We start from the raw sequence: 27,221 nt of genomic DNA, 5'->3' as shown, positions 1-27,221 counted from the left end.
TTTAAACAGAGGTTAGGCAACTATTTTTTGGTACTTGTGCCAGTGCTATAACCCAGTCTCCAAATTCAAATTCTGCTTGGGGGCAGGATGCTCACGCACTGGGACAGCCCTAAGCATCCCCCCTCCTGCCCTGCACCAACCAGACAGTGAAAGGAAACTACCAACCACAGCTGTGAGGCTTTCTCCAGTAAATCACAAATTTGAAATAAAAATCACCGGGAAACCAAAACTATTAATGTACTTAGATCAAGTTAGGAAAGAAGCGAAGGGGGCCAGAAAAAGAAATGATAAATCAGGGAAACAGTGGTTTTGACAGCCTCCCAAACCATGTGTTTACCATCTTTCCTTCCTGAACATAAACAACATAGAGGGCAGGAAGGGAAAAAAATAGAAAAAGAAATTATAAGAAAACTGTTCTAGAGTAACCCAAACTTCGTTCTTTCAATCTCAAACACACTTCATGTTTTTATTTCAGCTAACAACAACAAAAACCACTTATTATTTGTACAAACTTCTCCAATACCGAGAACCACTTCTACAATGCAAAAGGCAAAGATTCCTATGCAGCCTCAGCTTGGGTTTGGGGAGCTTGAAGCTCATTTCAAGGGCAGAAGCCAGTGTCAAAAGGGAACTGCAGTGAGTTCAATACAAACAATATTCAGTCCAATGTTTATTAAAACCTCTAAATACCCGAAGCAGTTGTAACTGCCCAGGATCTTACCATTTCCATACATCTGCTACTCCCCCCACCCAAGGTCAAGTCTTATTTGGATGGCAATTTTACAACTGTGACATTTATAAATACAGACATATATTCCTACCGACAGCAGTTACTAGTCAAGCAAAAAACATAATGGATAACAGACACAGAGGATAGAAAGGATCTGATTAATCTCCCTACTCGGGCAGAAATCTGGTCTAATGAAATTAATTTAAAAAGCTTAGTTTCCAAAGGAGGAACTTAACATTTCCTGGTTGTTTGGCACACTTCCCTCAATTTGTCCAACTAGGAAAATAAATAAAAGCAAATAAGAATACCACAACATTGGGGCCTACACTTCTCATTTTACTACTGGATTGCAGTTTGCTTCTGCTGCTTACAATGTGCCAGCTTAAATGACACAGCTTCTGGCCACTAAACTGCACAATCCAGTAAACATACAAGCCTTAGAATATCCTGAAGTTAATTACCTGAAATAAACACAAGTTTCCTCACTCACTGGAGTTTTCCCAGCGAGAAGCTAACTATCATTTTTCATAAACTAAAACCTAAGTGGAGGAAGTAAACTCCAAAGAGGTATAAACTGGAAGTTCATAGCACCTTTTTGAGACACACCACATCTGACTTTTTTCTCCATCTCTATATTAACAAAACACTCACATATTCCCTGCTCTCCCACAGGTGATACTTGCCTAGCAGAAAGCAAAGTCAATTCCAACACCCTTCCCTCAAAACCCACAAAAACTTAAATCCTCACTTCAGCAACTTTATAGGAACAGCCAAAAATGTGCTCCTGAGCAACCTTTTTTAACATATGGGCAAGCAAAAGTGTGCAGAGGAGAAAAAGGGCCTTACTACATATTAAAGACTCACCACTGCATCAAGATTTAACAAGGCTCAATTTCACTTGATGCCAAGGTTTTATGTACTGCTTTGCTCTGTGACTGAGGGCAGAAGAGGGATTAGTGAAGATAGGAGAATGCTTAAAGTATCATCTCCACTATAAAACGGAAGTACACTGACAATAAGGTGGGTGAATGAATGTTCATCACACCATCAAATCTCCATCCCAACTCCTGCTGCCAATTGCACTCTCCAATACTCAGAAGTCATTGTCAGCAATCAGCTTAAAAAAAGCAAAAAGAGTTTGTAGAAGTGAGAACGTGAGCATTTGGGGTTTTTTATTCTGTATTTTATAGTGGTTTGGATCTTTTTAATTCCTCTCGGGTCAAGCTTCCAAAGCCCTGTGCACAATCAGGACTGCTAGAATTCCCTCTTCCTCCACAAAGTTATGCCAAGTGAGGTTCTCACAAAGCCACACTGCTCAGAGCTAAGGGAAAACACAAAATAGGACAGACCATGCAGAAACTCTAAGACCAAGCATGACTGCTCCTCTCAAGAAATGCTAGATGTGAAGATGCACCAGTCGCCTAGAGTTACACGGAGAATTTCATAATCATCAACCCATATTGTTTAAACATTTGGATTTGGTACTCCAACACTTTTTCAATATTCTTTTATGCATGTAATATGTACGTAAAGTTGGCCACCACGCCTTTTATTTCTGCAGCAGGCTGTGCAGGGGCTTCTCAATAAAACTCCCTTTGTCTAATATAATGCCAAGTTTTTTGACAGCTCCTGGGTTGCTCTGCACTACCAACAACACAAGAAACAGTGCAGATTTCTGTAAAACTGAGGTAGCATCTCAAAACACAAGTAGTAACTTGCTAAACCAAGTGCCACCCAAGAAAGCCTGTAAAACAGAAAAGCAATGAAGCCCTTAAGAATTATGTGCAGTACATGCTTATGATGAAATATTTGTTCAGAGACCTGCATGATTCAAATTGTTGAAAAGTGAAGAAACATCAGGACAAAGTCACCTAGACTTTTCAGTGCTGCACACCAAGAGACAATGGGAAAAATACTAAAAAAAAATAATAGTAAAAAAAACAGAAAAAACAGGACAGAAGTTTTGCTCAGACTTTGATCATTTGCATGATCAATGAAAGATGTCAGGACCAGAATCCAAATGGAAAGAGAACCCAGCTGGAGGTTAGCACAATTGAAATGAGAAGGAGCATCAGCCCCTCTCTAGCATGCCTAATCAGCGACTGCTCTGACTCCTTGCCAGAACAAAGCAATGTGTTATTTGCAATCCCCTCTCCACAATTTTATGTCTTTTTTATTTTTTTTAAGGTTTGAAATTCTCTGTACATCCAAATGAAAACATCCATTTCAAACCTCAGTCCAGTAATTGAAGGTAAAACAATGGAGATGAGCATGAAAGAGTCAATGAAGAAACACAATACCATTAAATCACATTTCAGTGCTTAATGTAACACTCATTGCAGAACAATTTAACAAAAGCCATAACAAACAGTGTTGACACCACAAGGTTTAACACTGGAAGACTGACAGAGACATTTTCTGAAGGACTGACAGTATGACATACATTTAAGGTTTATAACCAGATTCTTGGATTTTTCAAACCTTTTGGAATACTGTTCACACTACTCATCATTTGATAATACCAATAGGTTCACAGAATAATTTTTGAAAGCAGGAAGAAAGGAAGCTTTCCCTGTTACTTTTATATTGTCCTAATATTTAAATGAATCAAAATTTATTTGGGGCTTCTGTTTAGTACAACTGAAATACACAAAGCATTCGGCTTTAATAAAGCATTTGGCTTTAATAAGCACTTCACAGCAAAAATTTGTGAAAACTAAACCAAATCCTTAATCTTTATCATTGTCATTGGCTATCTATAATTTCCTGAAAGCAATGAAACCTTTTTTAAGAGTTTCCAGTAAAAGAGAAAGAATACTTGATCAAAAAGTGCATTCAATGAAAATAAAGCAGATTAAACTTCTTTGTTTTCTAGTATTTCAGGCACAGTGATACAACTATCCATGTGCTGTGCTAGCAAAGCCTAGCCTCTCACATATATACCAAATTTGACTACATTACAGACAGCCCATACACTATATCAGATCCTCCAGCAAATGCATTATTTTGCCCCTGCTCCCTGGTCTGTAATCTACTCAAAGCTTTTCATAGAGATAATATTACATTCATGGCTTAGGCCTTGACAACTGCACCCATAAATCAATTTTAAATCTTGCATTAATCATCATTCTGTAATCAGTGGCTATTCAGCACAAATTTACATCTCATTTCTGTTGGCCAAACAGCCACATTAGGGCTTTGAAGCTTATTCAGGCTTAAATGATTACATTCCCCTAATAAACACTGACGTCCTCTCAGTCCAGCTGCCATGAGCTGCATTAATGACATGCCACAGCAGCAGGAGCTATCTGAAGTCAGCCTTGCACAATGCCACAAGCAGCAGCCCCCGCACCAAACAGATTTTTTTTTCATTTCCAATACACTCAGACGAAGAAATGAGAAGGTTGCTCTGCCTGGACAGACCCTGTTAGTGAAACTGGCATGCACAGCATGCTCATACACCATGCAATTTGTTGCACCTCTTCCTAACAGCTCCATTTGCCACCCCTTGAATACATGAGGTTACCAGTAAGAAAATCAAAATCGAGATTTTATGATTCCCTACATGCTGAGCGCCTTACAACTGTCACCAAAAAACACAGCAAGCTGTTGAAACTGAGCCCTGTAGAAAATCCACTATTCCCGTTTGTCAGGCAGCTGTAACTTGGTTCACAGCACCACCAGGTTGGGCCTTGGCATGCTCTTCTTTGATCACCTCAGAATGAGGCACTACATTTTTAATATCCAACTATGATTTTTTTTCCATTTTTTTGGGCTGTTTTCACCAGTTTGTGTGACAAAGACTATCACACAGGACTATAGTAAGCAGCTAAAAATATGACCAGTTCAGGGCAGATTTTGCATGCTCTTGCCTGCAATCCCTACAGTGAAGCAATCTATCCTGATTGAATGAAGAATAATTATTTAATTAAAGATCCTCAGCAGGATTACATTATTAAGCCAGCATAAAAAGCCTCACATTGATTATATATTCACTTTCAGTTAAGGTCTGAATCAGTATTTCAAGATCTAAAAATGAATGAAGAGAATGCGTTCATTATGACTGTTGTTAAGTACTTACCCACTATAGGTAATAAATTATACATGTGGGTGCTTGTTATGCTTATTCCACAACACAATGAAACTTCTAGCTACTTTTTATTCAATGGGATTTAATTCCCACCATGCCCAGTTGATATTATTATTTCAATAGAGCATCAGAATTACAAAGATGTAATCTGGTGGACAGAGATGCAACCTGGACCTCAGTATTTCTTTAAATCTGGAATTAAAGAAACATGGATGCACTAATTTGTTTATGATGGACATACTATATCCTATCCATCACAGAAAAGATACATTTCTGAAAAGGCTCCAGTTTAGAGACAAGGAGGTTGTGTAGAAGTATCAAACGCCTTGCACAAGTCTAGGTAGATGACTTCAGTCATTCTTTCCTTATCCATCAACACCAGGATACTTCCGTTTTGTGCAGCTTATACACATAATGTAGCAAATGGCAGCAACAGCATTTTATTGCGAGGCCAGATAATCCTCATCTGTGGCCTGAATTTCTGGTAAAAACAAGTTTTAAACAAGCTTAAGGACTTTCCCAGAGGAACGGCACTACTCAGCACAGAAACTATTCCAGGCCTTACACTCACTGTACAAAATGGACTGATTTAGCTCTTCGCACAAACATGAAATTACAAACCCAGTTTCACCATTATTTAAGCAGTTAAACCTGAACTCAATCCCCTCTCAATCTTTGTCTTCTGCAGCTTCAGACTCTTTCAGTGAAACTGAATGCTGAAACTGGATGCATGTTTCACAAAATGTTGAAGTTGGAAAGGAAAAGGATGAATGAATGCACTTTAAAAAAATAAAAGTACAATTCTCAGAGGAAGAACTAATTAGCATAGGAAACAGCATTCTATAGGTTATGTGGTTAATTGACATCATTCTTCTTATCAAAACACATGCCCACTGGAAGTTAGACAGCTGAAGAAATGGCACTGTGTTGAAAAGTTGCCCCCATAGTGCACAACACAAAGCTATCTAATAATGTGTGCTCTCATCCATAAATTATTGTGCACAAAGAAACTTCAACCAGTAAGCAGTGAAAGAAAATTCATACTAAATAAAGGAGCAGGCCATTTAGGGAAACGACACAAAAAACACTGTTATGCACCTCCATAGCTTCCCTTCACCTGGGGTGCAAGTGACTTAGGACCAGACCCAAAGAACTCTGCCACTCATACATACAAAAAAGCAATTTTTACACTTGTGTGGACTGAAGCAGTCAGAGACAGGCCATCCAAGCACACAAGTGATTTCAGTGCAGTTTCCTCTGCATCTGCTCAGTGATGCAGAGTCCTGGGATGCTGCAAGATATTCAGCTTTGCAGGTATAAAGACTTTACTCGCACTAAAGCTGATGCTGAGCTAGCACTGAATTCTACCTTTCTTAGGCTTTAGGATGCTCTAGAGTTGCATCTTCCACTGTAACAGGAGCCTGCCTTCCCACCAGAAATGATCCACTCATACAGTACTGCATCTATTTCCCTTGGACTCCCCCTTGCCAAATAATCAAGCACTCAGGTCAACTGATGGCATAGACTTCAGCACAGCCCTAGCACAGAGTTTCAGGTCATAGATGCATCTGGCACTGTACCCCAACTTGTAACTGACACAGCATCCACCTGAGCAGCCACTAAGTTTCCACCTTCAGTTCTACGTGGCTTCCATTACAAGGATGATTTTCTTCTCCTTGTGATCCATTTGCCTCACAGAACAAATAAAAAGATAATGCAACATTTCACTATGACCACTTCCAGAAAGCCACTTTTATTTCAAATGGCAACAACTTCAGATAAGACAAATTGTAAAGATACCATAAAAGAGAGTCCACAGCTACTCAAGAGATCAAAACCCTACTTCACAGCACAAAAACCTGTAAAGAAAAAAAAAGTAGTGAAGAAAGGGCAGGGGGGTTGGAACTAGATGATCTTAAGGTCCTTTCCAACCCAGACCATTCTATGATTCTATGAAAAGGCTGGGATGTGGCTAACTTGCTTGTGGCCATTATTTGCCTGAAATAGGGTGTGGGGAGCAGAAAGACAGAGACAACTGATACATACCTGTAAAGTTAAGAAGAGGAGGTATAGCAAGATCCACTGACTGAGAACTGAAGTTTGACCAGTTCAAGTTAGGAAGACTATTTTTTTCTTATAACAAGAACAGCTGTTAGCACAAGCTACAAAGGGATATGTTAAACTCGCCATAACAGACTAAATCAAAGAAGAAATCCTTCTCCAGAAGATGCAATGGAGGTCAAATCAAGGTTACAGACCTACTGCAAGGACCCCTGAAAAAGTTTCTATGCTGTACGTACCACAGGAGATTTAACTACGTAATATTAACAAACCCACTGGCCTTAAATCCCATGAAGCTACACCACCATTACTTTTCATTCACACATTCACAAATCTGTTCTTATTTTTAAATAATGAGAACTAGCAAATACTATAATGTTGTGCTTTTTTTCCAATTATTTTACTCCACCAGAAAGGAAACTCAATAAGAAACAGTATGCCTAGAATGTTAATGATTTGCAATTAACATATTTGAACAGCAGGGAGTTGCCCAACTTTATTAATATTATTTTGATTATTTACATATTAACTGCAAAAGTATTTCAGTTTGCAGATTTAAAACTCTGCAGATCAGAGAAGAAAGGAAATTTGCCAAGTAATAGCTTCAGTCACAGCACTGTGTGGGAAAATATTGTTTTCATTCTATCTTCTCTCTTTGCTGCTTTATTTTTAAACAGACAAAATGCAGGTGAGGAAAGAAGGAAGGAGGCAGTCTTTTTTAAAGACCACAATCAAGACTCTGCTAACTTAGGCTCATTCCCAGTTCAAGAAAACACAGGACACCTATGGCACTAGCACCCATTTTGGGTCTCAGTGGCTTGCTTTATCCTTCATCTCTGGGGACACTCTGTGGTTTTCCAAGCACGGACAGATGCAACAGGGAATTCATCTGGGAAAAGCCCCTCTCACGCAAAAAAGCTCAGTACAGATCCTGGCTTCTGCCAAAGACCCTCTGCAGCACCTGGAGAGATGCACATCCAGCTTCAGTGAGGCCAGCCTCTGCAAACTGCAGTGCTGAGGGAAACATCCCATGTTACTGCTGGAGCAGCTAACACTGTAAGCAGAAAACCTCAGGACTAGCTCTGTGCTCAAAAGCAGCAGGGAAGAGAGAAGTCCAACAGGTTTACCTGGACTAGTGACATCAAACTAAAAAGCTTTGCAAACACCAAGCAAGGGCTGCTTAACATTCCCCCGCTTTCTCTCCAACACCTTCACAGCAAAATCCTTTTACAAGTATTATACGGGCAGCATCATAGCCAAATCCCCTGGGGACTTACGACATTTGCCAGGTCAATACAGTACGGTAAATCTGTACCATTTATATGGCTCTGAGAAACAGGCTCTGCCAGACTTAGTTACAATGACTCCAAAGGACACAGGTACCTTCCGTCTTATCTGTACTGCCTGTCCACATCGAGACTACCCCTCTGCATTAAATATACCAGACTCTGAATAAGCAGCACTTTGAAACTGAATCAACAAGGCTTAGGAAGCTGAGCTTACAGCCTGTGTGATCAGCACAGATATTCAATTATCGTTAAAATTAATAAGTAGGACAACAACCAAATCCCCTGACGGGTTTTGATTATCTCAGTCTGGGTATTTATCAGAATCACTGTGACACACTGAGTCACTGGGCTCTGGCTGATAGGCACAAGTCGCTCCTTAACCCACTGCGGTTTCCTTCACACCATGTACCAGTGACTGCAACTCATTTATTTTCTGATCATCTGACAAGATATCTTCAGTGACTGACATAACTAGCAATTATTTTCTAAAACTTCATAATTTTTAAGGTGGATTTTCCCAGCACTATAACTGAAATCATCAGGACTTTGTTCAACTATTGTATTAATATCCAATGCCAACCTTATGAAGTTGAACCATGCCAAGTTCAAGGTCCTACACCTGGGTCAGAGCAATCCCAGGCACAGCTACAGGCTGGGCAGAGAAGAGATTCAGAGCAGCCCTGCAGAGACGGACTTGCGGGTTTTGCTCTATGAGAAAATGAACATGAGCCAGCTTCAGTGTGCGCTCGCAGCCCAGAAAGCCAGCCGTATCCTGGGCTGCATCAAAAGGAGCATGACCAGCAGGTCGAAGGAGGTGATCCTGCCCCTCTACTCTGCTCTTGTGAGACCTCACTTGGAGTATTGTGTGCAGTTCTGGTGTCCTCAACATAAAAAGGACATGGAACTGTTGGAACAAGTCCAGAGGAGGACCACAAGGATGATCACGGGGCTTGAGCACCTCCCGTATGATGACAGGCTGAGGAAGTTGGGGCTGTTGACCCTGGAGAAGAGAAGGCTGTGTGGAGACCTCATAGAAGCCTTTCAGTTTCTGAAGAGGGGCTATAGGGATGCTGGGGATGGACTCTTCATTAGGAACTGCAGTGATAGGACAAGCGGCAATGGGTTAAAACTTAAAAAGGGGAAGTTTAGATTGGACATAAGGAAGAAGCTCTTTACTGTGAGGGTGGTGAGGCACTGGAATGGGTTGCCCAAGGAAGTTGTGAATGCTCCATCCCTGGCAGTGTTCAAGGCCAGGCTGGACAGAGCCTTGGGTGACATGGTTTAGTGTGAGGTGTACCTGCCCATGGCAGGGGGGTTGGAACTAGATGATCTAAAGGTCTTTTCCAACCCTAACGATTCTATGATTCTATATTTTTAAGGAAGTAGAATAAACTCCAGAATTCGCAGAGACATTAAAAGCATACATGCTGCCATTGAAGTTCACTGCACAGGAACATTCAGTTATTCACTCTAGCATCAAAATAAAGCAAACAGTAAACCAGAAGGAGATTGTGTAATGAAGAGACTTTATCTCATAGGATTATACTTATGACTTTTATTGTGTAGTCTAGAAGGATTTGCAACAAAGTAAAGCTTGCATTATTGTAATGATTTGCAATCACAACACTGGCTATGGTTTATTGATTTACTATAGATTTACATTGCAATCAATCGAAACAGTTTGTGCATTCCCTACAATTTGTAACAGCACTTAAAATTATGTCTTTCAAGGAGGTCCAACAGCTGCCCAGTCAAAGAGTTTGGAGGTTTGAAACTACGGCAAAGCTCTGAAGTGTAAATCTTCCCAATTTCTGAAGGACGTAAAGCTAAAATAAATCAAAACTGCAAAACTCCCAAGGTTTCTGAGCAGAAGATCAAAGGCCACGTTTCTGCTGCCCTTTACTGTTGACTGACCCAGGAGCAAGCAATGCTGAGCAGACAGCATACAGAGCAGAAGTTAATTTGATGGCACTCAACTTCAGGAATGACCCTCGAGCTCCAGCAGGAAACTAGGAGAATCACATCATCAGTGCTGTAACTAGAGTTTGCAGGCTGAATATGCAAAGACAACACCCCCTACACACAAACACACCCAAACACACACACACACACAAAAATGAGGTCTCAATGAAAAAGGTCACAGAATCACAGAATGGCGTGGGTTGGAAAGGACCTTAAAGATCATCTAGTTCCACCCCCCTGCCATGGTCAGGGACATCTTTCACTAGGCCTGGTTGCCCAAGGCCCTGTCCAACCTGGGTTTGAACACTGCCAGGGACTGGGCACTCACAACTTCCTTGGGCAACCAGCTGCCAGCAGAGGCAGAAGGTGCTAGTCTTTCTAAACAACTGGAAGAAAACAGCAAGTCTAAGTCCTGCTTTTCAGAAACAGTTTCCCCACCCCAGCTGGTATCTGCTGGTACAGATGGGTCTTGTGGGTATCATCCCACAGGATTGCTCTCTACGAGCGGCACATCTGCATTACAGAGAAACTCCAACACCTAAAATAGCCATTAATTCTGAAAGACCATTTTCAATAAGTAGATATTTAAATTACAAAGTCCTGTCAGCACCTCTTCCACCATGCCCTCGCTCACTTGTTTCTTGGTCTAGCTTACAGCCAAAGGCAAGGCAAATGAAAGGCTGCCTCGAACAAGAATAACACCAAGCCTGCATCTCTTCCTCACAACTGGAACAGAACTGTAAATGGATTGACTGTGTACACCAACATCTCAAATCACATTAAGAAATACTCTGTGCTATCTTCTCCTGCCAACTGCATCTTCTGTACAGCATTACGGACTGTCAATATTACAGGAAGACCTTATTAGGCTAGGGCCAGGTCACTTACCCTAAAATAGTTTTGCTCAAGTCAGATGAGAATTTCTGCAGCATAAAGGCTCAGTCCTTCCCCCACTTCAGAGCCAAAAGTTCCCATCTTTGATACTGCTAGAAAGCATCCCAAGGAGGACTTTTTCCACAGAAAACACACATCTTTACAAGCTTTTGGTTTATCTTATTCCAGCACAATAACAGATCTAGAGGACATTATTTTCTGTGTTTCAATATATAGTTCATACACATGGAAATCGGTAAGATCATAGAATCATGGAATAATTTGGGTTGGAAGGAACCTTCAAAGGTTATCCAGTCCAACACGCCTGCAATGAGCAGGGACATCTTCAACTAGTCCAGGTTGCTCGGGACCACATCAAACTTGTTCTTGAATGTCCCCAGGGATGGTGCATCTACCACCTCTCTGGGCAACCTGTGCCAGTGTTTCACCACTCTCATTGTAAAGATTTTTTTTCCTCACATCCAGCCTGAATCTCCCCTCTTTTAGTTTAAAACCATCACCCCTCATCCTATCACAACAGGCCCTGCTAAAAAGTCCCTCCTCATTTTTCTTATAGGCCCCTTTTAAGAACTGAAAGGCCACAGTAAAGTCTCCCTGGAAGGGGTCTCCCTCCTGTCTTTTTTCTCCAGGCTGAACAACCCCAGCTCTCTCAGCCTTTCCTCACAGGAGAGGTGTTCCAGCCCTCTGATCATTTTTGTGGCCCTCCTCTAGACCTTCTCCAACAGGTCTGTGTCTTTCCTATACTGAGGACATCGCAGCTGGACGCAGGACTGCAGGTGGGGCCTCACCAGAGCAGAGGGACAGAATCACCAACCTTGACCTACTGGCCATGCTCCGTTGGATGCAGCCCAAGACACAATTGGCCTTCTGGGCTGTGAGTGCACATTGCTGGCTCGTGTTCAATCCTCATTCACCAGTACTCCCAAGTCCTTCTTCTCAGGGGTGCTCTCAATCCCTTCATCCCCCAGCCTGTACCAATACCAGGGGTTGCCCCAGTCCAGGTGTTCAGGAGTTTGACTTGTTGAACCTCATGAGGTTTGCATAGGTCCATTTCTCGAGCTTATCCATGTCTCTCTGGCTGGCATCCCATCCTTTGGGTGTGTCAGCTGCACCAGTCAGCTTGATGTCATCTGCAAAGCTGCTGACCGCACACTCAGTCCCACTGTCTATGTTGTTGATGAAGATATGAAAAAGTACTGGTCCCAGTACAGACCCCTGAGGGACACCACTTGTCACTGGTGTCCATCCAGACATACAGCCACTGATTACTATCCTCTGGATGTGACCATCCAGCCAAGTCTTCACCTACTGAGCCATCCACCCACCAAGTCCATATCTCTCCAATGCAGAGAGAAGGATGTTATGGAGGATCATGTTGAAGGCTTTACAGAAGTCCAGATGGACAACATCAAGCCCCTGCTTTGTTCACTGATTCAGTTACCCAGTCATAGAAGGTCACTAGGTTGCTCAGACAGGACTTGCCCTTGGTGAAGCCATGTTGGCTGTCTCAAAATAACTCTCTGTGTTCCATGTGCCTTAGAATATAGCTCCTAGAAGAATCTGTTCCATGATCTTCCCAGGCACAGAGGTGAGGCTGACAGGTTGGTAGCTCCCATGGTCCTCCTTTCCACCCTTTTTTAAAAAAGGGTGTGATATTTCCTTTTCCAGTCATCAGGGACTTCACCTGACTTCCATGACTTCTCAAATACCATGGAGAGTGGCTTGACAACAACATCAGCCAGTTCCCTCAGAACTCTGGGATGGATCTCATCAGGTCTCATAGATCTGTGTATGTCCAGGTTCCTCAAATAGTCACAAACCTGATCTTCACTTACAGTGGAAGGGACTTTGCTCCCATAGTTCCTACCTTGAAGTTCATCCATTCGAGAGGTGTGGGTAGAGGGCCTGCCAGTGAAGACTGATGCAAAAATTTGTTGAGTACCTTAGCCTTCTCCTTATCCATCATTACCAGTTCTCCACCCTTGCTCATCAGGGGGCACACTTTCTCTGACCTTCCACTTCTGGCTGACATACTTGTATAAGCCCTTCTTGTTGTTCTTTGTGTCCCTTGCCAAGTTCAGCTCCAGCTGCACCTTGGCCTTCCTGACTCCACCACTGCACAACTGGGCAGTGTTAATACACAGCCTTAAAGGGAAAACAGGCTTTAAGGAATGGATAACTTTTCTAACAATTCAAACACATCTGCTTAAAAATACAATGATTTGATTTCTTTTCTACTGTTCAGTTTGTTAAATCAGGAATTTAATGTAATCAAAACAATAGCCTGGCACTTGCTGGAGTAATGAACACAAAAGAGAAATAAGTAAGAATGTACAAGTTAAATGCTTTATCAGAGCATTTTAGCAAGAAACAGGTATCTCGTAATACTTCCCTTCTTGGTGAGCAGCAAAAGGAGGCAAATCAAGGGCTGTGTTGCAGGTGTTTCAGCATAGCCTGACAGCTGCAGCTTTTAGAAAGCCATCAACAACCTCTACTCCTTGCTATCACCATCCTTCTCCTGAAAGCTGCCCTAGAGGTTCCCAGCTCAGCAGGAAATTCCTTGTTCTCCTCCACCAACATGCTGATGCTCAGTTCCCACGTGTCTTGGGGGGGAACACACTTGCTACCTACCAACCCTCAGGGCCTCATCCTGCCCTCCCCTGCAGCTACCTGGCAACATCCATGGATTATTCCATACTAAGAGCATACAGGGGTAGGTGAGTGTCATTCACTCCTAATTCTAAACCACTACTAGGTCACTTACGTGTTTTCAGTAAACCCTTTTGAAAAAGAAATAAGGATCAGCAATTTTCCACTAGACGTGGAAGAAAAACTGCTCTCTCCCCTAAATACTGACAGGTTCCTATAGGACAACAGGATTTATTTTTTTTATTTATTTTTTATGAGGGGTTTTGTGTGTGTGTTGTTTTTTTTTTCTCCCCAAACCCTCTGATCAGGCAGGGGAATCAGCAGCCAAATCAAGTTCTGCAATTCTTTCATACTCACTGTTCATCCCGTGGGGTATAGACAATCTATCACAGAGTCTTGGCAGCATACAATGTCACAGTGATAAGGCACAGATGACTGATAGTTGGGTGTCACCATCTTCCCTTCAGCAGCATGTCATTGCTCCTGTTGGGAGAACCTAAAAACTGGCGAGAGGAGCTGCCACTTTTCTTTGGAGAGAGTTAACACACAACCTCCTAAAGGATGTATTTGGATCCATGTGTACTCCTGGTACTTACTTTCCATGCTGCTTTGCCACAGTATTTTTAATATTAAAAGTGACCAACCTCATTATTACTACCTCCCTTAGTCAAACCACACTAAATCATATAGCTCTGCATGCTTTTTCTCCAAAAAAGAAAAGACATCTTAAGGTAAACTAAGACTATAAAATAAAAATATTTTGAGGCAAAAAAGAGCTTTCAACTGAAATAATAGTGGCATTTTCTTTCAATAGCCAAAACCCCAGTCCAACTCTCCCCTTTCATTTGTGCATATAGCCTTCACGCACTGAAAACCACCCCGTTTTACAAACAGGCACAGAGAACATGGTGTCACCATTTTCAAGCTTTGAAAATCCTGAACCATTCTAATACCTTGAAAAACAGATGGAAGTTTTTCTAACAGTAATAGATGTTTGGTTGTTGAACTATTTCTTAAATAGCCACTTATCAGGATTTTGCAGTAAAACAGCAGTCAGTCAGAAAGCTTTTCTTGCTGGCTTTAAGCAACATGATGAGTTCTCAAAACAGCCCTCTAATTTGTAGTGTCTCGATTCACTGTGCAATACACAAGGCAACCACTGGTCCTGAAGACAAAATAGCAGCTTCGATCTTAACACTATTTTCAGGAATTTTACATTTTAAATGTTGTCCTTATAGACAAACATACCATGTGTTTCCCTTTCCAAAGTTAGCATTCATTTTATATGGGTTTTGAGCTGACTTCCTGAATGAGTAACATTGAAAGAAAACCAAACAGGACTGCACTCCTGAATTTAGTTATGCCAAAAAAAGTTATTAACCTGAATAAAAATATATGCTGTCAAATGGGACAAGAGCAAGGCCAATGCATTTTAAGTCTTATAAAAGGATTATGCAATTAAGTGCTAAGTAACCCACTGACACATATTTAGCATATGAAATAGTAATATACTACAAAAATTCATCAACATAAGCTATAAAATCCTAATGCATGTTTTATAAACCCCAATTTGTTTATATGCATTCTATAATGATAATATTTTATTCTGCAGAGTTTCAGATTCTCCATGACAGCACCACATTTATACATTTTAATTGTACAGTTACTAACTGTTGGATACAAATACTTCTGAAACTGGCACAAAAGTGACAGAGAAAACAATGGATTTAAAAGATAAAGCTCTTCAAAGCTCTTTTATCCCCAAACGTAATTCCTAGGCACTAAAGGGAAAAGAAAAAAAAAAAAGACTTTTTAGCATGAAACAAGATTATTGTTTGCCCAATGAGCCTGTCTGGAGGAACCTAATGATGACAACTGTATTTACTGAGTGATATAGTGAAGGATCAGCCTTCGTTTTTTTTCGTGGTGTATTTTCAAGACCAGGATAGTAATATATTATTCCTGTAATACATTTCTAGTGAAGATAAAGATTTGCTTTATTCTCAATCTTACTAGTATTAATTTATTTTACAGTACCTTAGAGTACTCTAGGCATTTTATATCTCCTTTAATAAGACCTATGCCTCACTGGACACTGCTACCAAAGAAAAGCTTGATTCATGACAACAGCATACAAACCAAAGGGCAGGTAGCTGAGAGCCCAGGACAAGTTTAAGAGCATTCTCAAATGGAGTAAAAAGATTTAACTTCAGATAGGAGAACGAACATGAATAAAATGGTGAGGCTATTCAATGAGAACTGTTTTCCAGCAGGAGGTTCTCTGGTTTAAAAGCAGCTACATACCATAGCTGGAAAAGGTGAAAACATCACTTGGTTTATTCCTCCACAAGAGATGAACTCTGTTTGTCCAGAGTAACAGAGATGAATGTCTGACCTTCTGTCAGAGTCCTCCTGTGAAAGAAGCACCACATCTGCCCCAAAGATGCACCAGTAAAAGTTCCTTTCCATCAAATTTAACCTGAACCAGCTTAGCTGAAACCAATCCTGTTTTTCTTATCCTACCCTTACAAACCTGGGAAAGAAGTTATTCCTGTCTTCTCTGCATCCTTCAAAGTGGGTGTTTGTGGGCCAGTCCAATACTCTATGCTTCACCCAACTCCATCAGCCTTTCTATACAAGATGTATCTTCCCATTGCAGTACTGATCTCTTTAGATTTGGGCTGATATACTCAAGCTCTGTGAAACAAATGCAGCTCTACAAGCACTGGCAAGGCCTCCAACACAACCAGGGAAATCCACCAATTCAAACAGTAGTCAGCTGGCCTAATCCAGTTCTCTTGGCAGTGCCCCTATTCCCATAAACTTCAGCACCTTCAGTCTCACTCAGGGGCTTTCAGACTTTGAAACATGAACTCCACACTGCTTTAAAATGCAGTTTAGTTCAATTACCACAAGGGTCCTGCATAACTACATTATTAGTCTCTGGTGTCTTTTCAGACTCAAAGCTCAACCTCTTTTGTTATAATTATGCTGCACAATGCAAGCATTCATGAATCACTCTGGCTCAATAAAACAGGCAGCACAACCAAAAGAAAACACAAAATCATGGCCCCAAAGGATATAAGCATAGGTGACCATGTCAGCTTATGAAGAACCAAGAGGAGGGTCACAGAGGACAAATATTTACATATACACAGATACTGCATCTTACCTTAAAGAATACTAGTAGAAAACAAACCCCCCATGTATTTCCATTCTACTGAACTCAACATCATCCTCCAATTACTCATGTAAAATTCCTTTATTCTGTATGTAACAGAAATTTTTATGTACTGTTTTGTTCAGTTTACTTCAAATACTTAGATGTGCAGTATGTTTCTTACCAACCTGTGCATGCACAAAAGCACATACATATAAGCAAATCAGCCAAATTGTTGGTTTTAAGGATATCATTAATATATTTTTTTCATGTACTCCAATAATAATTATTTCCACCATGCTCTCTGCTGCAGTATGAATTGCATTCTTGACATGTTTGCAGTATGTGCTGGTTTTGGCTGGGATAGAGTTAATTTTCTTCATAAGTAGCTAGTATGGGGCTATGTTTTGGATTTGTGCTGGAAACAGTGCTGGCAAGACCTTTTCTGCCTCTCTCCCCATCCAAGCAGTGAGTAGGCTGGGGGTGCACAAGAAGCTGGGAGGGGACATAGGCAGGACAGCTGACCCCAGCAGACCAAAGGGACATTCCACACCATACAACACCAGGCTCAGCATATAAAGCTGGGGGAAGAAAGAAGCAGGGTGATGTTCACAGTAATGTTGTTTGTCTTCCTAAGTAATGCATGATGAAGCCCTGCTTTGCTGGAGATGGCTGAACACCTGCCTGCTGATGGGAAGTATGGAATGAATTCCTTGTTTTGCTTCGCTTGCACTTTTGGCTTTTGTGTTACCCATTAATCTGTTATCTCAACCCACAGGTTTTCTTGCTTTTACCCTTCTGATTCTCTCCCCCATCCCACCAGGTGAGAGTGAGGAAGGGACTGTGTGGGGCTTAGATGCCAGCTGGGCTGAAACCACAACATACCTCCAGTTCCTCTTCTGCACTGGTCACAGTCAAGAAGCAGTTTTTGCAAGAGAAAAAAACCCAAACAACCAAACAATTACAGGCTGCCAGAAGTACTGCCCTAAAAATGCCAATTATAATCACAGCTATATGACACAGCTCAACGGTGCCAGGAATCCTCCTTCTCCTTTCACTACCCCACATCACTCCCCCTTTATTTTATTCCTGTCCCTAAGGGCAAACACTGCCTCCAATCCAGGATTCTTGTATAAAAATCTCTATCTGAACTAAGATTGACATAGAGCAACATGAACCTATTCACAAACCATGCTGAATAATCTAAACCACTGTTATTTTTAACTTCAAAGAGGCACCCTCGGGTACCTGTGCTCAAAAGAAGGAGCCAGAAATGCCGCTTGGGGAGGGAAAAAAATATCAAACCCACCAATGTCCTTCATAAATGAGAAGCAACTTGAAGAATCAATCTGGCTGAATTTATCCTCTGACTTTTGGTATTTGCCCTTATTAACCACCAAAAGCAGGGGTAATTGTCTTCTCTCTCACTATTCACGCACAAGAAGTCATCTAGCCTTATTTTCTGTAATGAATAAAGAATTGTAACCTCTCCACAGGACTAGGTTTCTTAGTACATGCTTATTTTCCTGTCTGAGCCTAAAAAGAAAATCACAGCACATGGAGCTGTGCCATGAGCCACAGAACATGGCCAATTCCCCAGGTACCGCAGAGGCTTTCCTGTTCTGTGCTACAGGAAGAGCAGGAAAATCAATGGGAAGTGGAGGAGATGGGAGAGGACCCCATTACACAAAAGCATAGCAGGTGTGCAGTTTTATAACTGGGACAGAAAGAGTTCTTCTAAGCTGCAAAGAAATTTTAAAATACGCCCTGAAAGGAAGGAGGGTCTGAAACAAGTAAATCAGTGCTATTACAGCCACTGGAACAAAAATCAGACATAATCACTGAATAAATCAAGTCAGGCAAAAGAAAACATTTATTTTAATCAGTTTTGCAATTATCTAGATATTGTTAAAAGTGGTTATGTTTTTACATGGCCAGACCAAATATGACTGAACAGCACAGGCTGATAGGAGATTCTCCGCAGCTATGGTTTTTTAGGGAGTCAAAATGCATCACTGAGTCTCCTGCCAAAACAAGGGAGGAGATGAGGCAATACAGCCTGCAAACACCCTGTATTTAGGTTTATGTGTACTTCCGTATGATAAAAATACATGCTTAGCACAGGCAAGTGCAGGCAGTTTCTGTAGGTGTCAGTGTCACAGCCATATATAACGCACATGTAAACCTCTGATGTGTCCAATTCAGATAATCCTAAACAACACTCCAGGAATCAGTCCAGAGGTAAAAGACTTTGCAGACCTCTGTATTTTAATGCATAGCTTTACTAAAAAAGCCTGACTGGCTTTGTTGATGTACTTGGAACACTTCCTACTACTCAAGAGGGACCAGACTTTTCTGATATAGCCTCTGGCAATTCTAATAACCTCCTCCAGGTTAAAATAAACTTCCATGAGCTGCAACACAAAGTCCAGATTGTCCCTTTGGCAGATAATAACAGGATCAGTTCCCAACTTGAGCTGAAAAAAGTGGTAGCTGACCACAAACCATTGGCAGGGAGAGTCCTTTTTCTGAGCTCCATGGCCATGCAAAGACTCACAAAGACTTTGCTCACACTCTAATAGCTATAACTGCAGGTTTAAGAGCTGACTGCTCAACTGCTGCAAGCTGATGAACCCACACAGCCAGAGAAGGCCTCTTGGGGCAGCCAGGAAGCCACACTACCACATTAATCTTTCAGAGCAAAGCAGCAGAAAGAAGAAAGCACCTTCTGCTGCACAAAAGCTCTTCACACAATGTCTCCTAGACATTGTTTCAACCCCTGCTTGGCCACAGCGTATTTCAGTCACATCATTTCATTTCCACTGGCCACTCAATGCTCCACACAAAAGGAAGAGGAGGATTTTTCTTACCTTCGATGTGCATGGAGGAAATGAAGGACACCCAGGTTACAGGGATCATGCACACCAAAACCTGCACCAAATAAGCACCTAGCTAGACAAAGCTCTTAAGAGACAACCTTCGGCTAAACTGATGGTCTCCCTTCCCCTAAAACCTATTACTCACAAGATGAGTTGCTGTATACTGTTTATCAGTAGATATAGGTCTGATCTTGTGGGGAGTAAAGCAGCTGCAGTGCTTTATCTGGAATTACAGACATGAAACAGGTCTACCTCTAAAACTCATCTGCCTGCAACTAGAGGATCAGTCTTCTTCCCAAACACTGCTGCTTTCATTTCCCAAATTAGATCACACTTTCCCATTATGTTCAGCAAAAATGGGCTGAGCAACAGGCTAAATAAAGGTGGCTGGACCTCTCTGGATCATGGAACGTCTTAAAGCTCTAATACACAAAAATTACCATGACACACCGCTATAATAAAAATTTAGACTACAACACCTACACAAGATGTGCCAAAAGCACTACTTTGGCTTGACTGGGTATCTTACCCCCATTGTTTTGGTGGGATTTGTGTTCGGTTGAGGGTGGTTTTGTTTGTTTGGTTTTTTATAAATGTGGAAATCTGATTTGAAAACCTACCCGCTTGAACCTTTGTAATACACAGATAACTTCTCCCAGGCACTCACATACAACTGTGAAGACTAAATACTTGCTTTCTTTAACAGCAGCTGTGCTCCTGGTGCAATCTCCTACTTGCAGCAGATGTAGTCCTAGGAAAAACACTGTTTCCTTAAGATTCATAATAAAAATCAAGTGGAGAAGCAGCAACACTAGAAGAGTGGAAGCATACTTCAAAAGTTAATGTATCTTCAGCTGGAACCATATCACCATTGAATTGCTATCATGCATGACTAGACTCTACAGAATACTGTTAATAACAGTAATAAAATACCACGCATCAAAAAGCTTATTTCAGCACATGGTCTGTATCTACACACTATAGTGTTGCCAAGTGTGACACATTATGACATTTCTGCTCCTTTCCTTGATGCAGATACACAGGCCTTCCAAGATTTTCCCTAAGAGGACATCTTAACAGATTTGCATGATAATACCTCAAAAAATAGCTGCATATCTCTGATGTCAGTTAAAGATCCCTCCTTTTACAAATTCAGATCCTGAAGTGAATTACTTTAAATCTTTCTACAAGGTAGATCTTTTAAAAAACTAAGTAAACAGTGCATGAGTGCAGCACAGCTGAGTGCAGAGCAGGTAAGGCAGTTAGAGAAGTAACTCTGGAAAGTACTTGCAAAATACTGCAACTATATTAGGAAAAAAAACCCAGACAGTTGGACTGACCTCCTAAATTTTTATGATATCCCATGAAAACAAAGAAGATTAAGAGGAGATCTCTGGAAATTCAAACCCAACTGCCTGATTCACTTTTTATTTGTGGAAGTTAATTTAAGGAAGGAAAAAAAAAAATCTTCCTATTGAGTGAGTAACCATTCATTTGTCATTCATGAGTGCGCTTCCAAGTGCTGTTTGGAAACTGAGCTCGTAAATGTAGAAAGGTCTCTCTAAATTATTAAAAGATACAACTGAGGCGTTTGCATGGGATATTTAGCTTTACATTTACTCATCTACCTATACAGACTCAGCAGTCTTCTGAACTCATCAGGAGTTATTTTAATACTGATATTCCTGTCAGGACATTGGAATATACAGCAATTGTGCTTTATACCACAGGAAGAATACCAAGAGGTGTTCAAAAAGGAAAAATCTTCTATTAAGAAGTGGACATCAGGATCTTCATAGCGTGCCATGGCACCAACACATGATGCTAGCACACCTAGTACTGGCTCGTTATTCTGATGCTCACACATGCAAGGGGAGCAAGTTTAGTTCTCAGCTTTAAATTAATAGATTAAAAAAATATATATTGTTATTGACTTTGACCGCAACAGGATTAGATCTTGAACTAAACTGAGGATAAAGTCAGCTCCCCATGTAGCTTTTACATCACTGCCACGCAGCTTGCCTGAGTGAAGTTGCCATTTCTACCACCTTTCATTCACACAGAACACATGGAAAGCCACTATGTCATTCACTGTGCAATATATATATGTATATATATACACACACATATATATGCAGGGTTGGCTGCATTTCATATAAACACTGCCACCATTTTTATGACAATCCAACTGGAGCCCAGGACAGTTTTGCAGCCCATTTGAGCTGATGAGTAAAGCTCTGGAATAACACATTCCTGAGAGCGGCTCTGTTGGAGGGCTCAGTCATGCAGCATTTCTGTGTTGGGATCATTTCTCACCTCAGATGCTGCTCATGGCTCCCAGGAACTGACAGAAACACTCAGCGCTGTGAATAAGTCAACATTTCAAGACTGTACCAAAGCTCTGTTACAGTACAGCATTAAGGATGCCCTAGACAAGCCAAAGCCACAGCAATGACTGCTCACATGATGTAGTCAGGCCAGGCAGACACAGTGGAGGGTATTAATGCATCTAAACTCCAACTTATTTCAGGTATGAAATTAGGAAGCCAGGTTCTTTCAGTTCTCAGTATAGGTAATGGTAAGGGACAGAGGCTCTTCAAGGTGTTTAAAACTCAGCACCTGCTCCAGTTTTATCAGCTCTCAGAATTTTATCATGGGCCTGAGAAGTGTTTCTAAACTGCCCTGCTTATTTAAATCTAACAGTAATGGCCCAGGGCCTGTGTTTCAGAAAAAGATTTCCAGGAAATTGTGTCATACATTTGCCCCAAAGGCTCAAAGAGAGCAGGAATTTATAGTTTAAAAAAATTTAAATAACCTCATGGATTTTCTTGGTGAGGGAAGGAGTGAGGGGGTTGACTTATGGTTTTTTTTAAAACTTGTGGCTGGCTCCACTGCATAAATAAATCAATCCCCTAGCCACACAGCTTCATTTTTCCAGTCACAGCTTGTTGTTTTATTTTTCTCCCTCCATTGCTGACAAACCACTCCAGGGAGTTTTTAAACCCAGTAGTCTACTTTCCAAATGGAAACAATTAGTATAATTTGCAAGAGAGAAAGCAAACAACAACAGAGACTTACCCCATTTTTTGGATAGGCTATCCATCCTAGATCCCCCATTACCGTCCGTGAGTCCAGTAAATTCACTGAAAATAAGAGGAAAAAAATGTTAAAGATGAGTGCATTGCAACATTCAATAAATATTTCAAGGTTTAGGTGGCTAGAGTAAACAAGCTACTTAAAATTAACCAAGGAAGTTGGATTTTTGTAAAGCAGAGTAACAACGCTACAACTCCTCTAACAATGAGGTCATACACTGAAAACAGTTCTATGTATGCATTACTTTATTCCATTGAGATCTGCCACTGAAACCAAGTTGTACACACACTAAACTCTTGTAAGATCCAGATCCTTCCCATTCCTAGGATCTAGTCTTCTGTGGGGAATAAATAAATAATGCACACTGTGTGTTTATGTGCATATGTAAGACAAAGTACATAGCTGTACATACAAACACCTATGCAGGTTCACACATACTTTTCTTCTAAGGTAGCACACGCTGTAGCATAAACAGGCCTTGGAGACAAAATGAAACATGAAACAACAGATGCAGAGTTTCCAGATTATCATTAATTCAAAGTACTTTATGTGCAGGTATTATAGTATTACTGTTACCAGGAATCTATTCTATCTCCCACATTTTTCCCCAAGTCTTTGACAACATCATTATAAGGTATCCAAGGGATAATTTTTTTTACACACACACACACAAATTTGGAGGCATTTTTAAAACACATAAGCAATCAGCAATTTATATTAAGCAGCAAAAAAAAAATATTCCTGAGCTTTTAACATTTCCTCCCCCCCCTCATTTTACCTGAAATACTGAGTAAAAAGTGTGAAGTAACTAAATCTACACACACTTCACTCAGCTAAGAAAAACTATAGGAGCTTCTGATGCTGAACTTTCAGCTCCTGTATTTAGGGGTTTAAATCTTGAAGTAAAAAAGCTCGTCTCTGCATTAACAGCTGTCATCAAAAATCTCAAACTATGAAGACTTTCTTGTACTTTAGAAGCACGCTTCCTTGTCTTTGGATTACAACGCTCACTTCTCACAGTATATTTGTCTGTGTGATACCTCACTTTTTGTATTCATGTCCTTCCTGAAAAGGAAGCTATTTCCCTGGGTCTTCAATTCCTGATCTTCTCCTTGCTCTTTAAAAATCCCACTGGAAGTTTTCCCAGTTGGACTTTCAAGACTTCCCAGTCCATGATGATCTAGTCCAAGAACAAGCCTGAAACAGATGGAGGAGGCGCTGTGCTCACTCCTTTTAGAAATGCAGCCATGTAGGTACTTAGATTGCCACAGAACAGAAACAAGCATTTTGCATGCACAAGAATAAAGGATATGAGTATCATAACCGTCACCACTAATTCTTTATCAGGCTGATTTGCTGCCACTGCACATCGAAATAGCCAACAGAAATGGCTATGAAGTATACAGAGCCTACCTTACGCCAGCACAGGTCATCCCACTGCAGGGAACTGCAGACAAAATTACCAATGCTGCCATGTAAGTTCCTCAGATATCACGATTACACTGTTTCCAGAGAAACAGTAAGAAAACCCAGAAATACCTATACCAAAAGGTATGTTCCTTTAAAATCTTAAATATAATATTAAATTATGAATATAAATAACATAATACGAAACAAAATTTTAGAATGATTAAACAACAGATTTGGTTAAAAAAAAAAAAAAAAGAAAAAACACAACAAAGTTGTCTGAGTCAGTTTGGTCTTCATCATTTTACCCACACTGAAGGCTGACTGCTACATCTCTTGTACACAAAACCAGCCCAAGATGCAAAAATATAACACTCGGGCAGAAAACAATCAGTTCTCAGTTCTGGCATCAAATATCTGTCTTAAAGAGTTGTCTATTTGATATTCTCACAATGTATGCAAGTATTACTAAAGGACGCTACCATAAGGTATATAGACATTCTACCTAGCCAAGTACATTTTCATTAAGTTGAGCAAAAACATTTGGTAGCTCAGGGTTTTCATGCCTGGAATGCTTTCTCCTGCCAAAACAGAAAACAGTTGGGAGCTGGCAACGTTACCAATCTACAGGACATTTGGTGGAAGCAATACTTAGAGACCACAATGAACTACATTCACAGTAAGTAAACATACAATTAGGTGGCTTTCCACCTCATAGCCCAGGCAAAATAAAAGCATTCCTATTACCTACCCCTAGATGTGTCAACCAGTGCTGGGCAGCCTTTCCCCTCCCAAAGTCTTGAGGAAAAATGCCCATTAATTTCTCCCGTTCCAGTTGAAGTCAAGCACTAGTATCCAAGTGCTCCCGAACCACACTGCAGTTTCTTTTCAATAGGATAAAAAAAAATGATCTTAACATATTCTTCACAATAGGACATACATAAACAGCATACAGTTATAATACAGGACATGTTATTTTAAAAGGCAAGAGACAGGAGTGTGATTGCCAAACTGGCAGGTTTACTCAAATTCCTTCTATTACAGACACTGTAATTAAACTGTGCAGAACAATATATTCCTGTCGTAAGTTGAAATGGATTCAAAACAAGTATTGATCTACATTGTACAATTTAATTAAAACTTGTCCTGGAGATGCTACTAATGAATGTAATTAGATGGTGTGTTTGATGCCACAAACTTCTTCATAACATGCTAATTAAAAAAAAGAAAAAATGTTTCATTCAGGCATCAGATCATAAAAATAACAAGATACAACTAAATATTGTATTATCTTGCTATCAATGACAATTTTAAAATTGCAGTTATTAACTTCAATTTCAAAATAATTTTCTGCATATGAAAAGATAATACAACCCATTCAGCTCTAACTCAAGTCAGTGGGAATCTTCCTAGCGGTGAGTCAGCCAGCAGAACTGAATACTGAATCTCCAGTTAGAAAAGACTCAATTCCTCCCTTATTGTAGTAGAATTATGCATAGAATAAAAATAAATGGGAGAGGACTGGATACACCTTTTGACAGGTGTGGCACAGTAACCCAAAATTCACATACCAGAAAGACAAAAAGCAACAAGTGACTTTAAGCTCCTCCTGTGCTCAGGCTACTCCGCAATGGAGGGGCTCCTAGCACAGCCCACACAACTCTGGGGGGCCTAAGTCTGTTCCATATGCTTCTGCCCAGGACTGCTTTCATAGTGTATCTTCTAAAATACCACACTACATTGATCTGCCAGGAATATATTTAGCCAGCGGTTATTCTAAATTGCCTGAAAGGACCATGTGCATTTGTGCTGTGAAAATGCCCAAAATTCTGATGTAAACACAAATTACCACTGTTTCATCTAGATACAAGGCATCTGCATCTTCTCCATCAGTACCCTACCCAGTCATTGCCAGTACATCTGTCCTTTGCTTGCATCATTGCCAACTCCCAGTCCCACCTAGGTTCAGCCTTGAATCAGGCTAGAGTCCCGGCACCCCCTCTCCAAAGGCATGGCCCCTTTAATAGCCCAGCTGCAAGAGCTCTCCACACAGGGTGATGGTGCTACCAACGCTTTTGGGACACACAGGCAGCCTTTCCATCCTGCCCTGCCAGAGAGGCCACCAGCACACAGTCCCACTACACAAGTCCATGCAGACTTGGCACAAACTCTCTTCCCACTGCTTTCCAGCCTAGCACAAGCAACATTCTTGTTGAAATAGATATCATAAAAAAAAAAATAAACATAGATTGGCCAGGTTGGGGAAGAAACGGTGGGAAAACAGCATCTAAAATAAGTACCTGCAACACAGAGGAAACCATTTTAGCAGAGACTTTATAGAACGGTTGCCACCATCCCAAAAAGAGGCTTCCATAATTCATTGCATGGCTACTTGAGAAGAGACAAGGCTTTTATGCACTCATGGCTTTCATTCAAGCCACAGCAAGAAAGAGACCAGAGATTTTCTCCAGAGCAGCAAAACCACTTTGTCCCCATCCAACTTGTGATGACCATCAGCACACATTTGGGTATGGTAATAACCAACTGATCCAAACATTCAGGTCACTGAAGGAGGTAATTCAGGAAAGCCTCCAATTACGTACTTGAGGCTTCCACACTTCAAGAGGTCTACTGCCAGCTTCTGTATAGCTTAGGACTCCTGGGGCAGTCCCAATGCTGTAGATACTCCACAGTCATAACCCAGAGCTGTACTCAGTAGGACTCAGTGCAGGAATGCTTACACTGAAGAAATCTCTCCAGAAGTCGCTAGCAGCTCTGCTTGGCTCATAATCTTAAAGCCCTCCAGAACAACAGATCTCACTTATTCCCACTTTCTTTTTCCTCAGCACTAGCTAGCTATGTCTCAACAAACAAGCAAGAAATCACAGAGCCCATAAGCACACACGTAACCTGTATCTTTGCCAGCAAACTTGGAAGAGGCACATACACACAGCAGCAAATGTTTTCTGCTCATCTCCACCATCAGTGCATCCATCCCACAAGC

General features: G+C 40.9%; 1 protein-coding gene across 9 annotated transcripts in view; it reads right to left on the bottom strand.

The window, feature by feature from the left end:
• Window positions 1-27,221, bottom strand: part of EPHA5 (EPH receptor A5) — a 200,500-nt gene that overhangs the window by 162,142 nt on the left and 11,137 nt on the right. For all 9 annotated transcript variants that reach the window (XM_062620652.1, XM_062620655.1, XM_062620654.1 and 6 more), the window contains exon 2: window positions 22,793-22,857. In XM_062620652.1, the coding sequence (XP_062476636.1) occupies window positions 22,793-22,857 (65 nt within the window). The remainder of the gene's footprint in view (window positions 1-22,792; window positions 22,858-27,221) is intronic.

Source organism: Pezoporus occidentalis, unplaced genomic scaffold, assembly GCF_034315485.1.
Source record: "Pezoporus occidentalis ecotype Australia unplaced genomic scaffold, CSIRO_AGI_Poc_V1 ctg222, whole genome shotgun sequence".
In the NCBI taxonomy this organism is placed as follows: Eukaryota; Metazoa; Chordata; class Aves; order Psittaciformes; family Psittacidae; genus Pezoporus; species Pezoporus occidentalis.
This window is presented reverse-complemented; position numbering and strand designations above follow the sequence as displayed.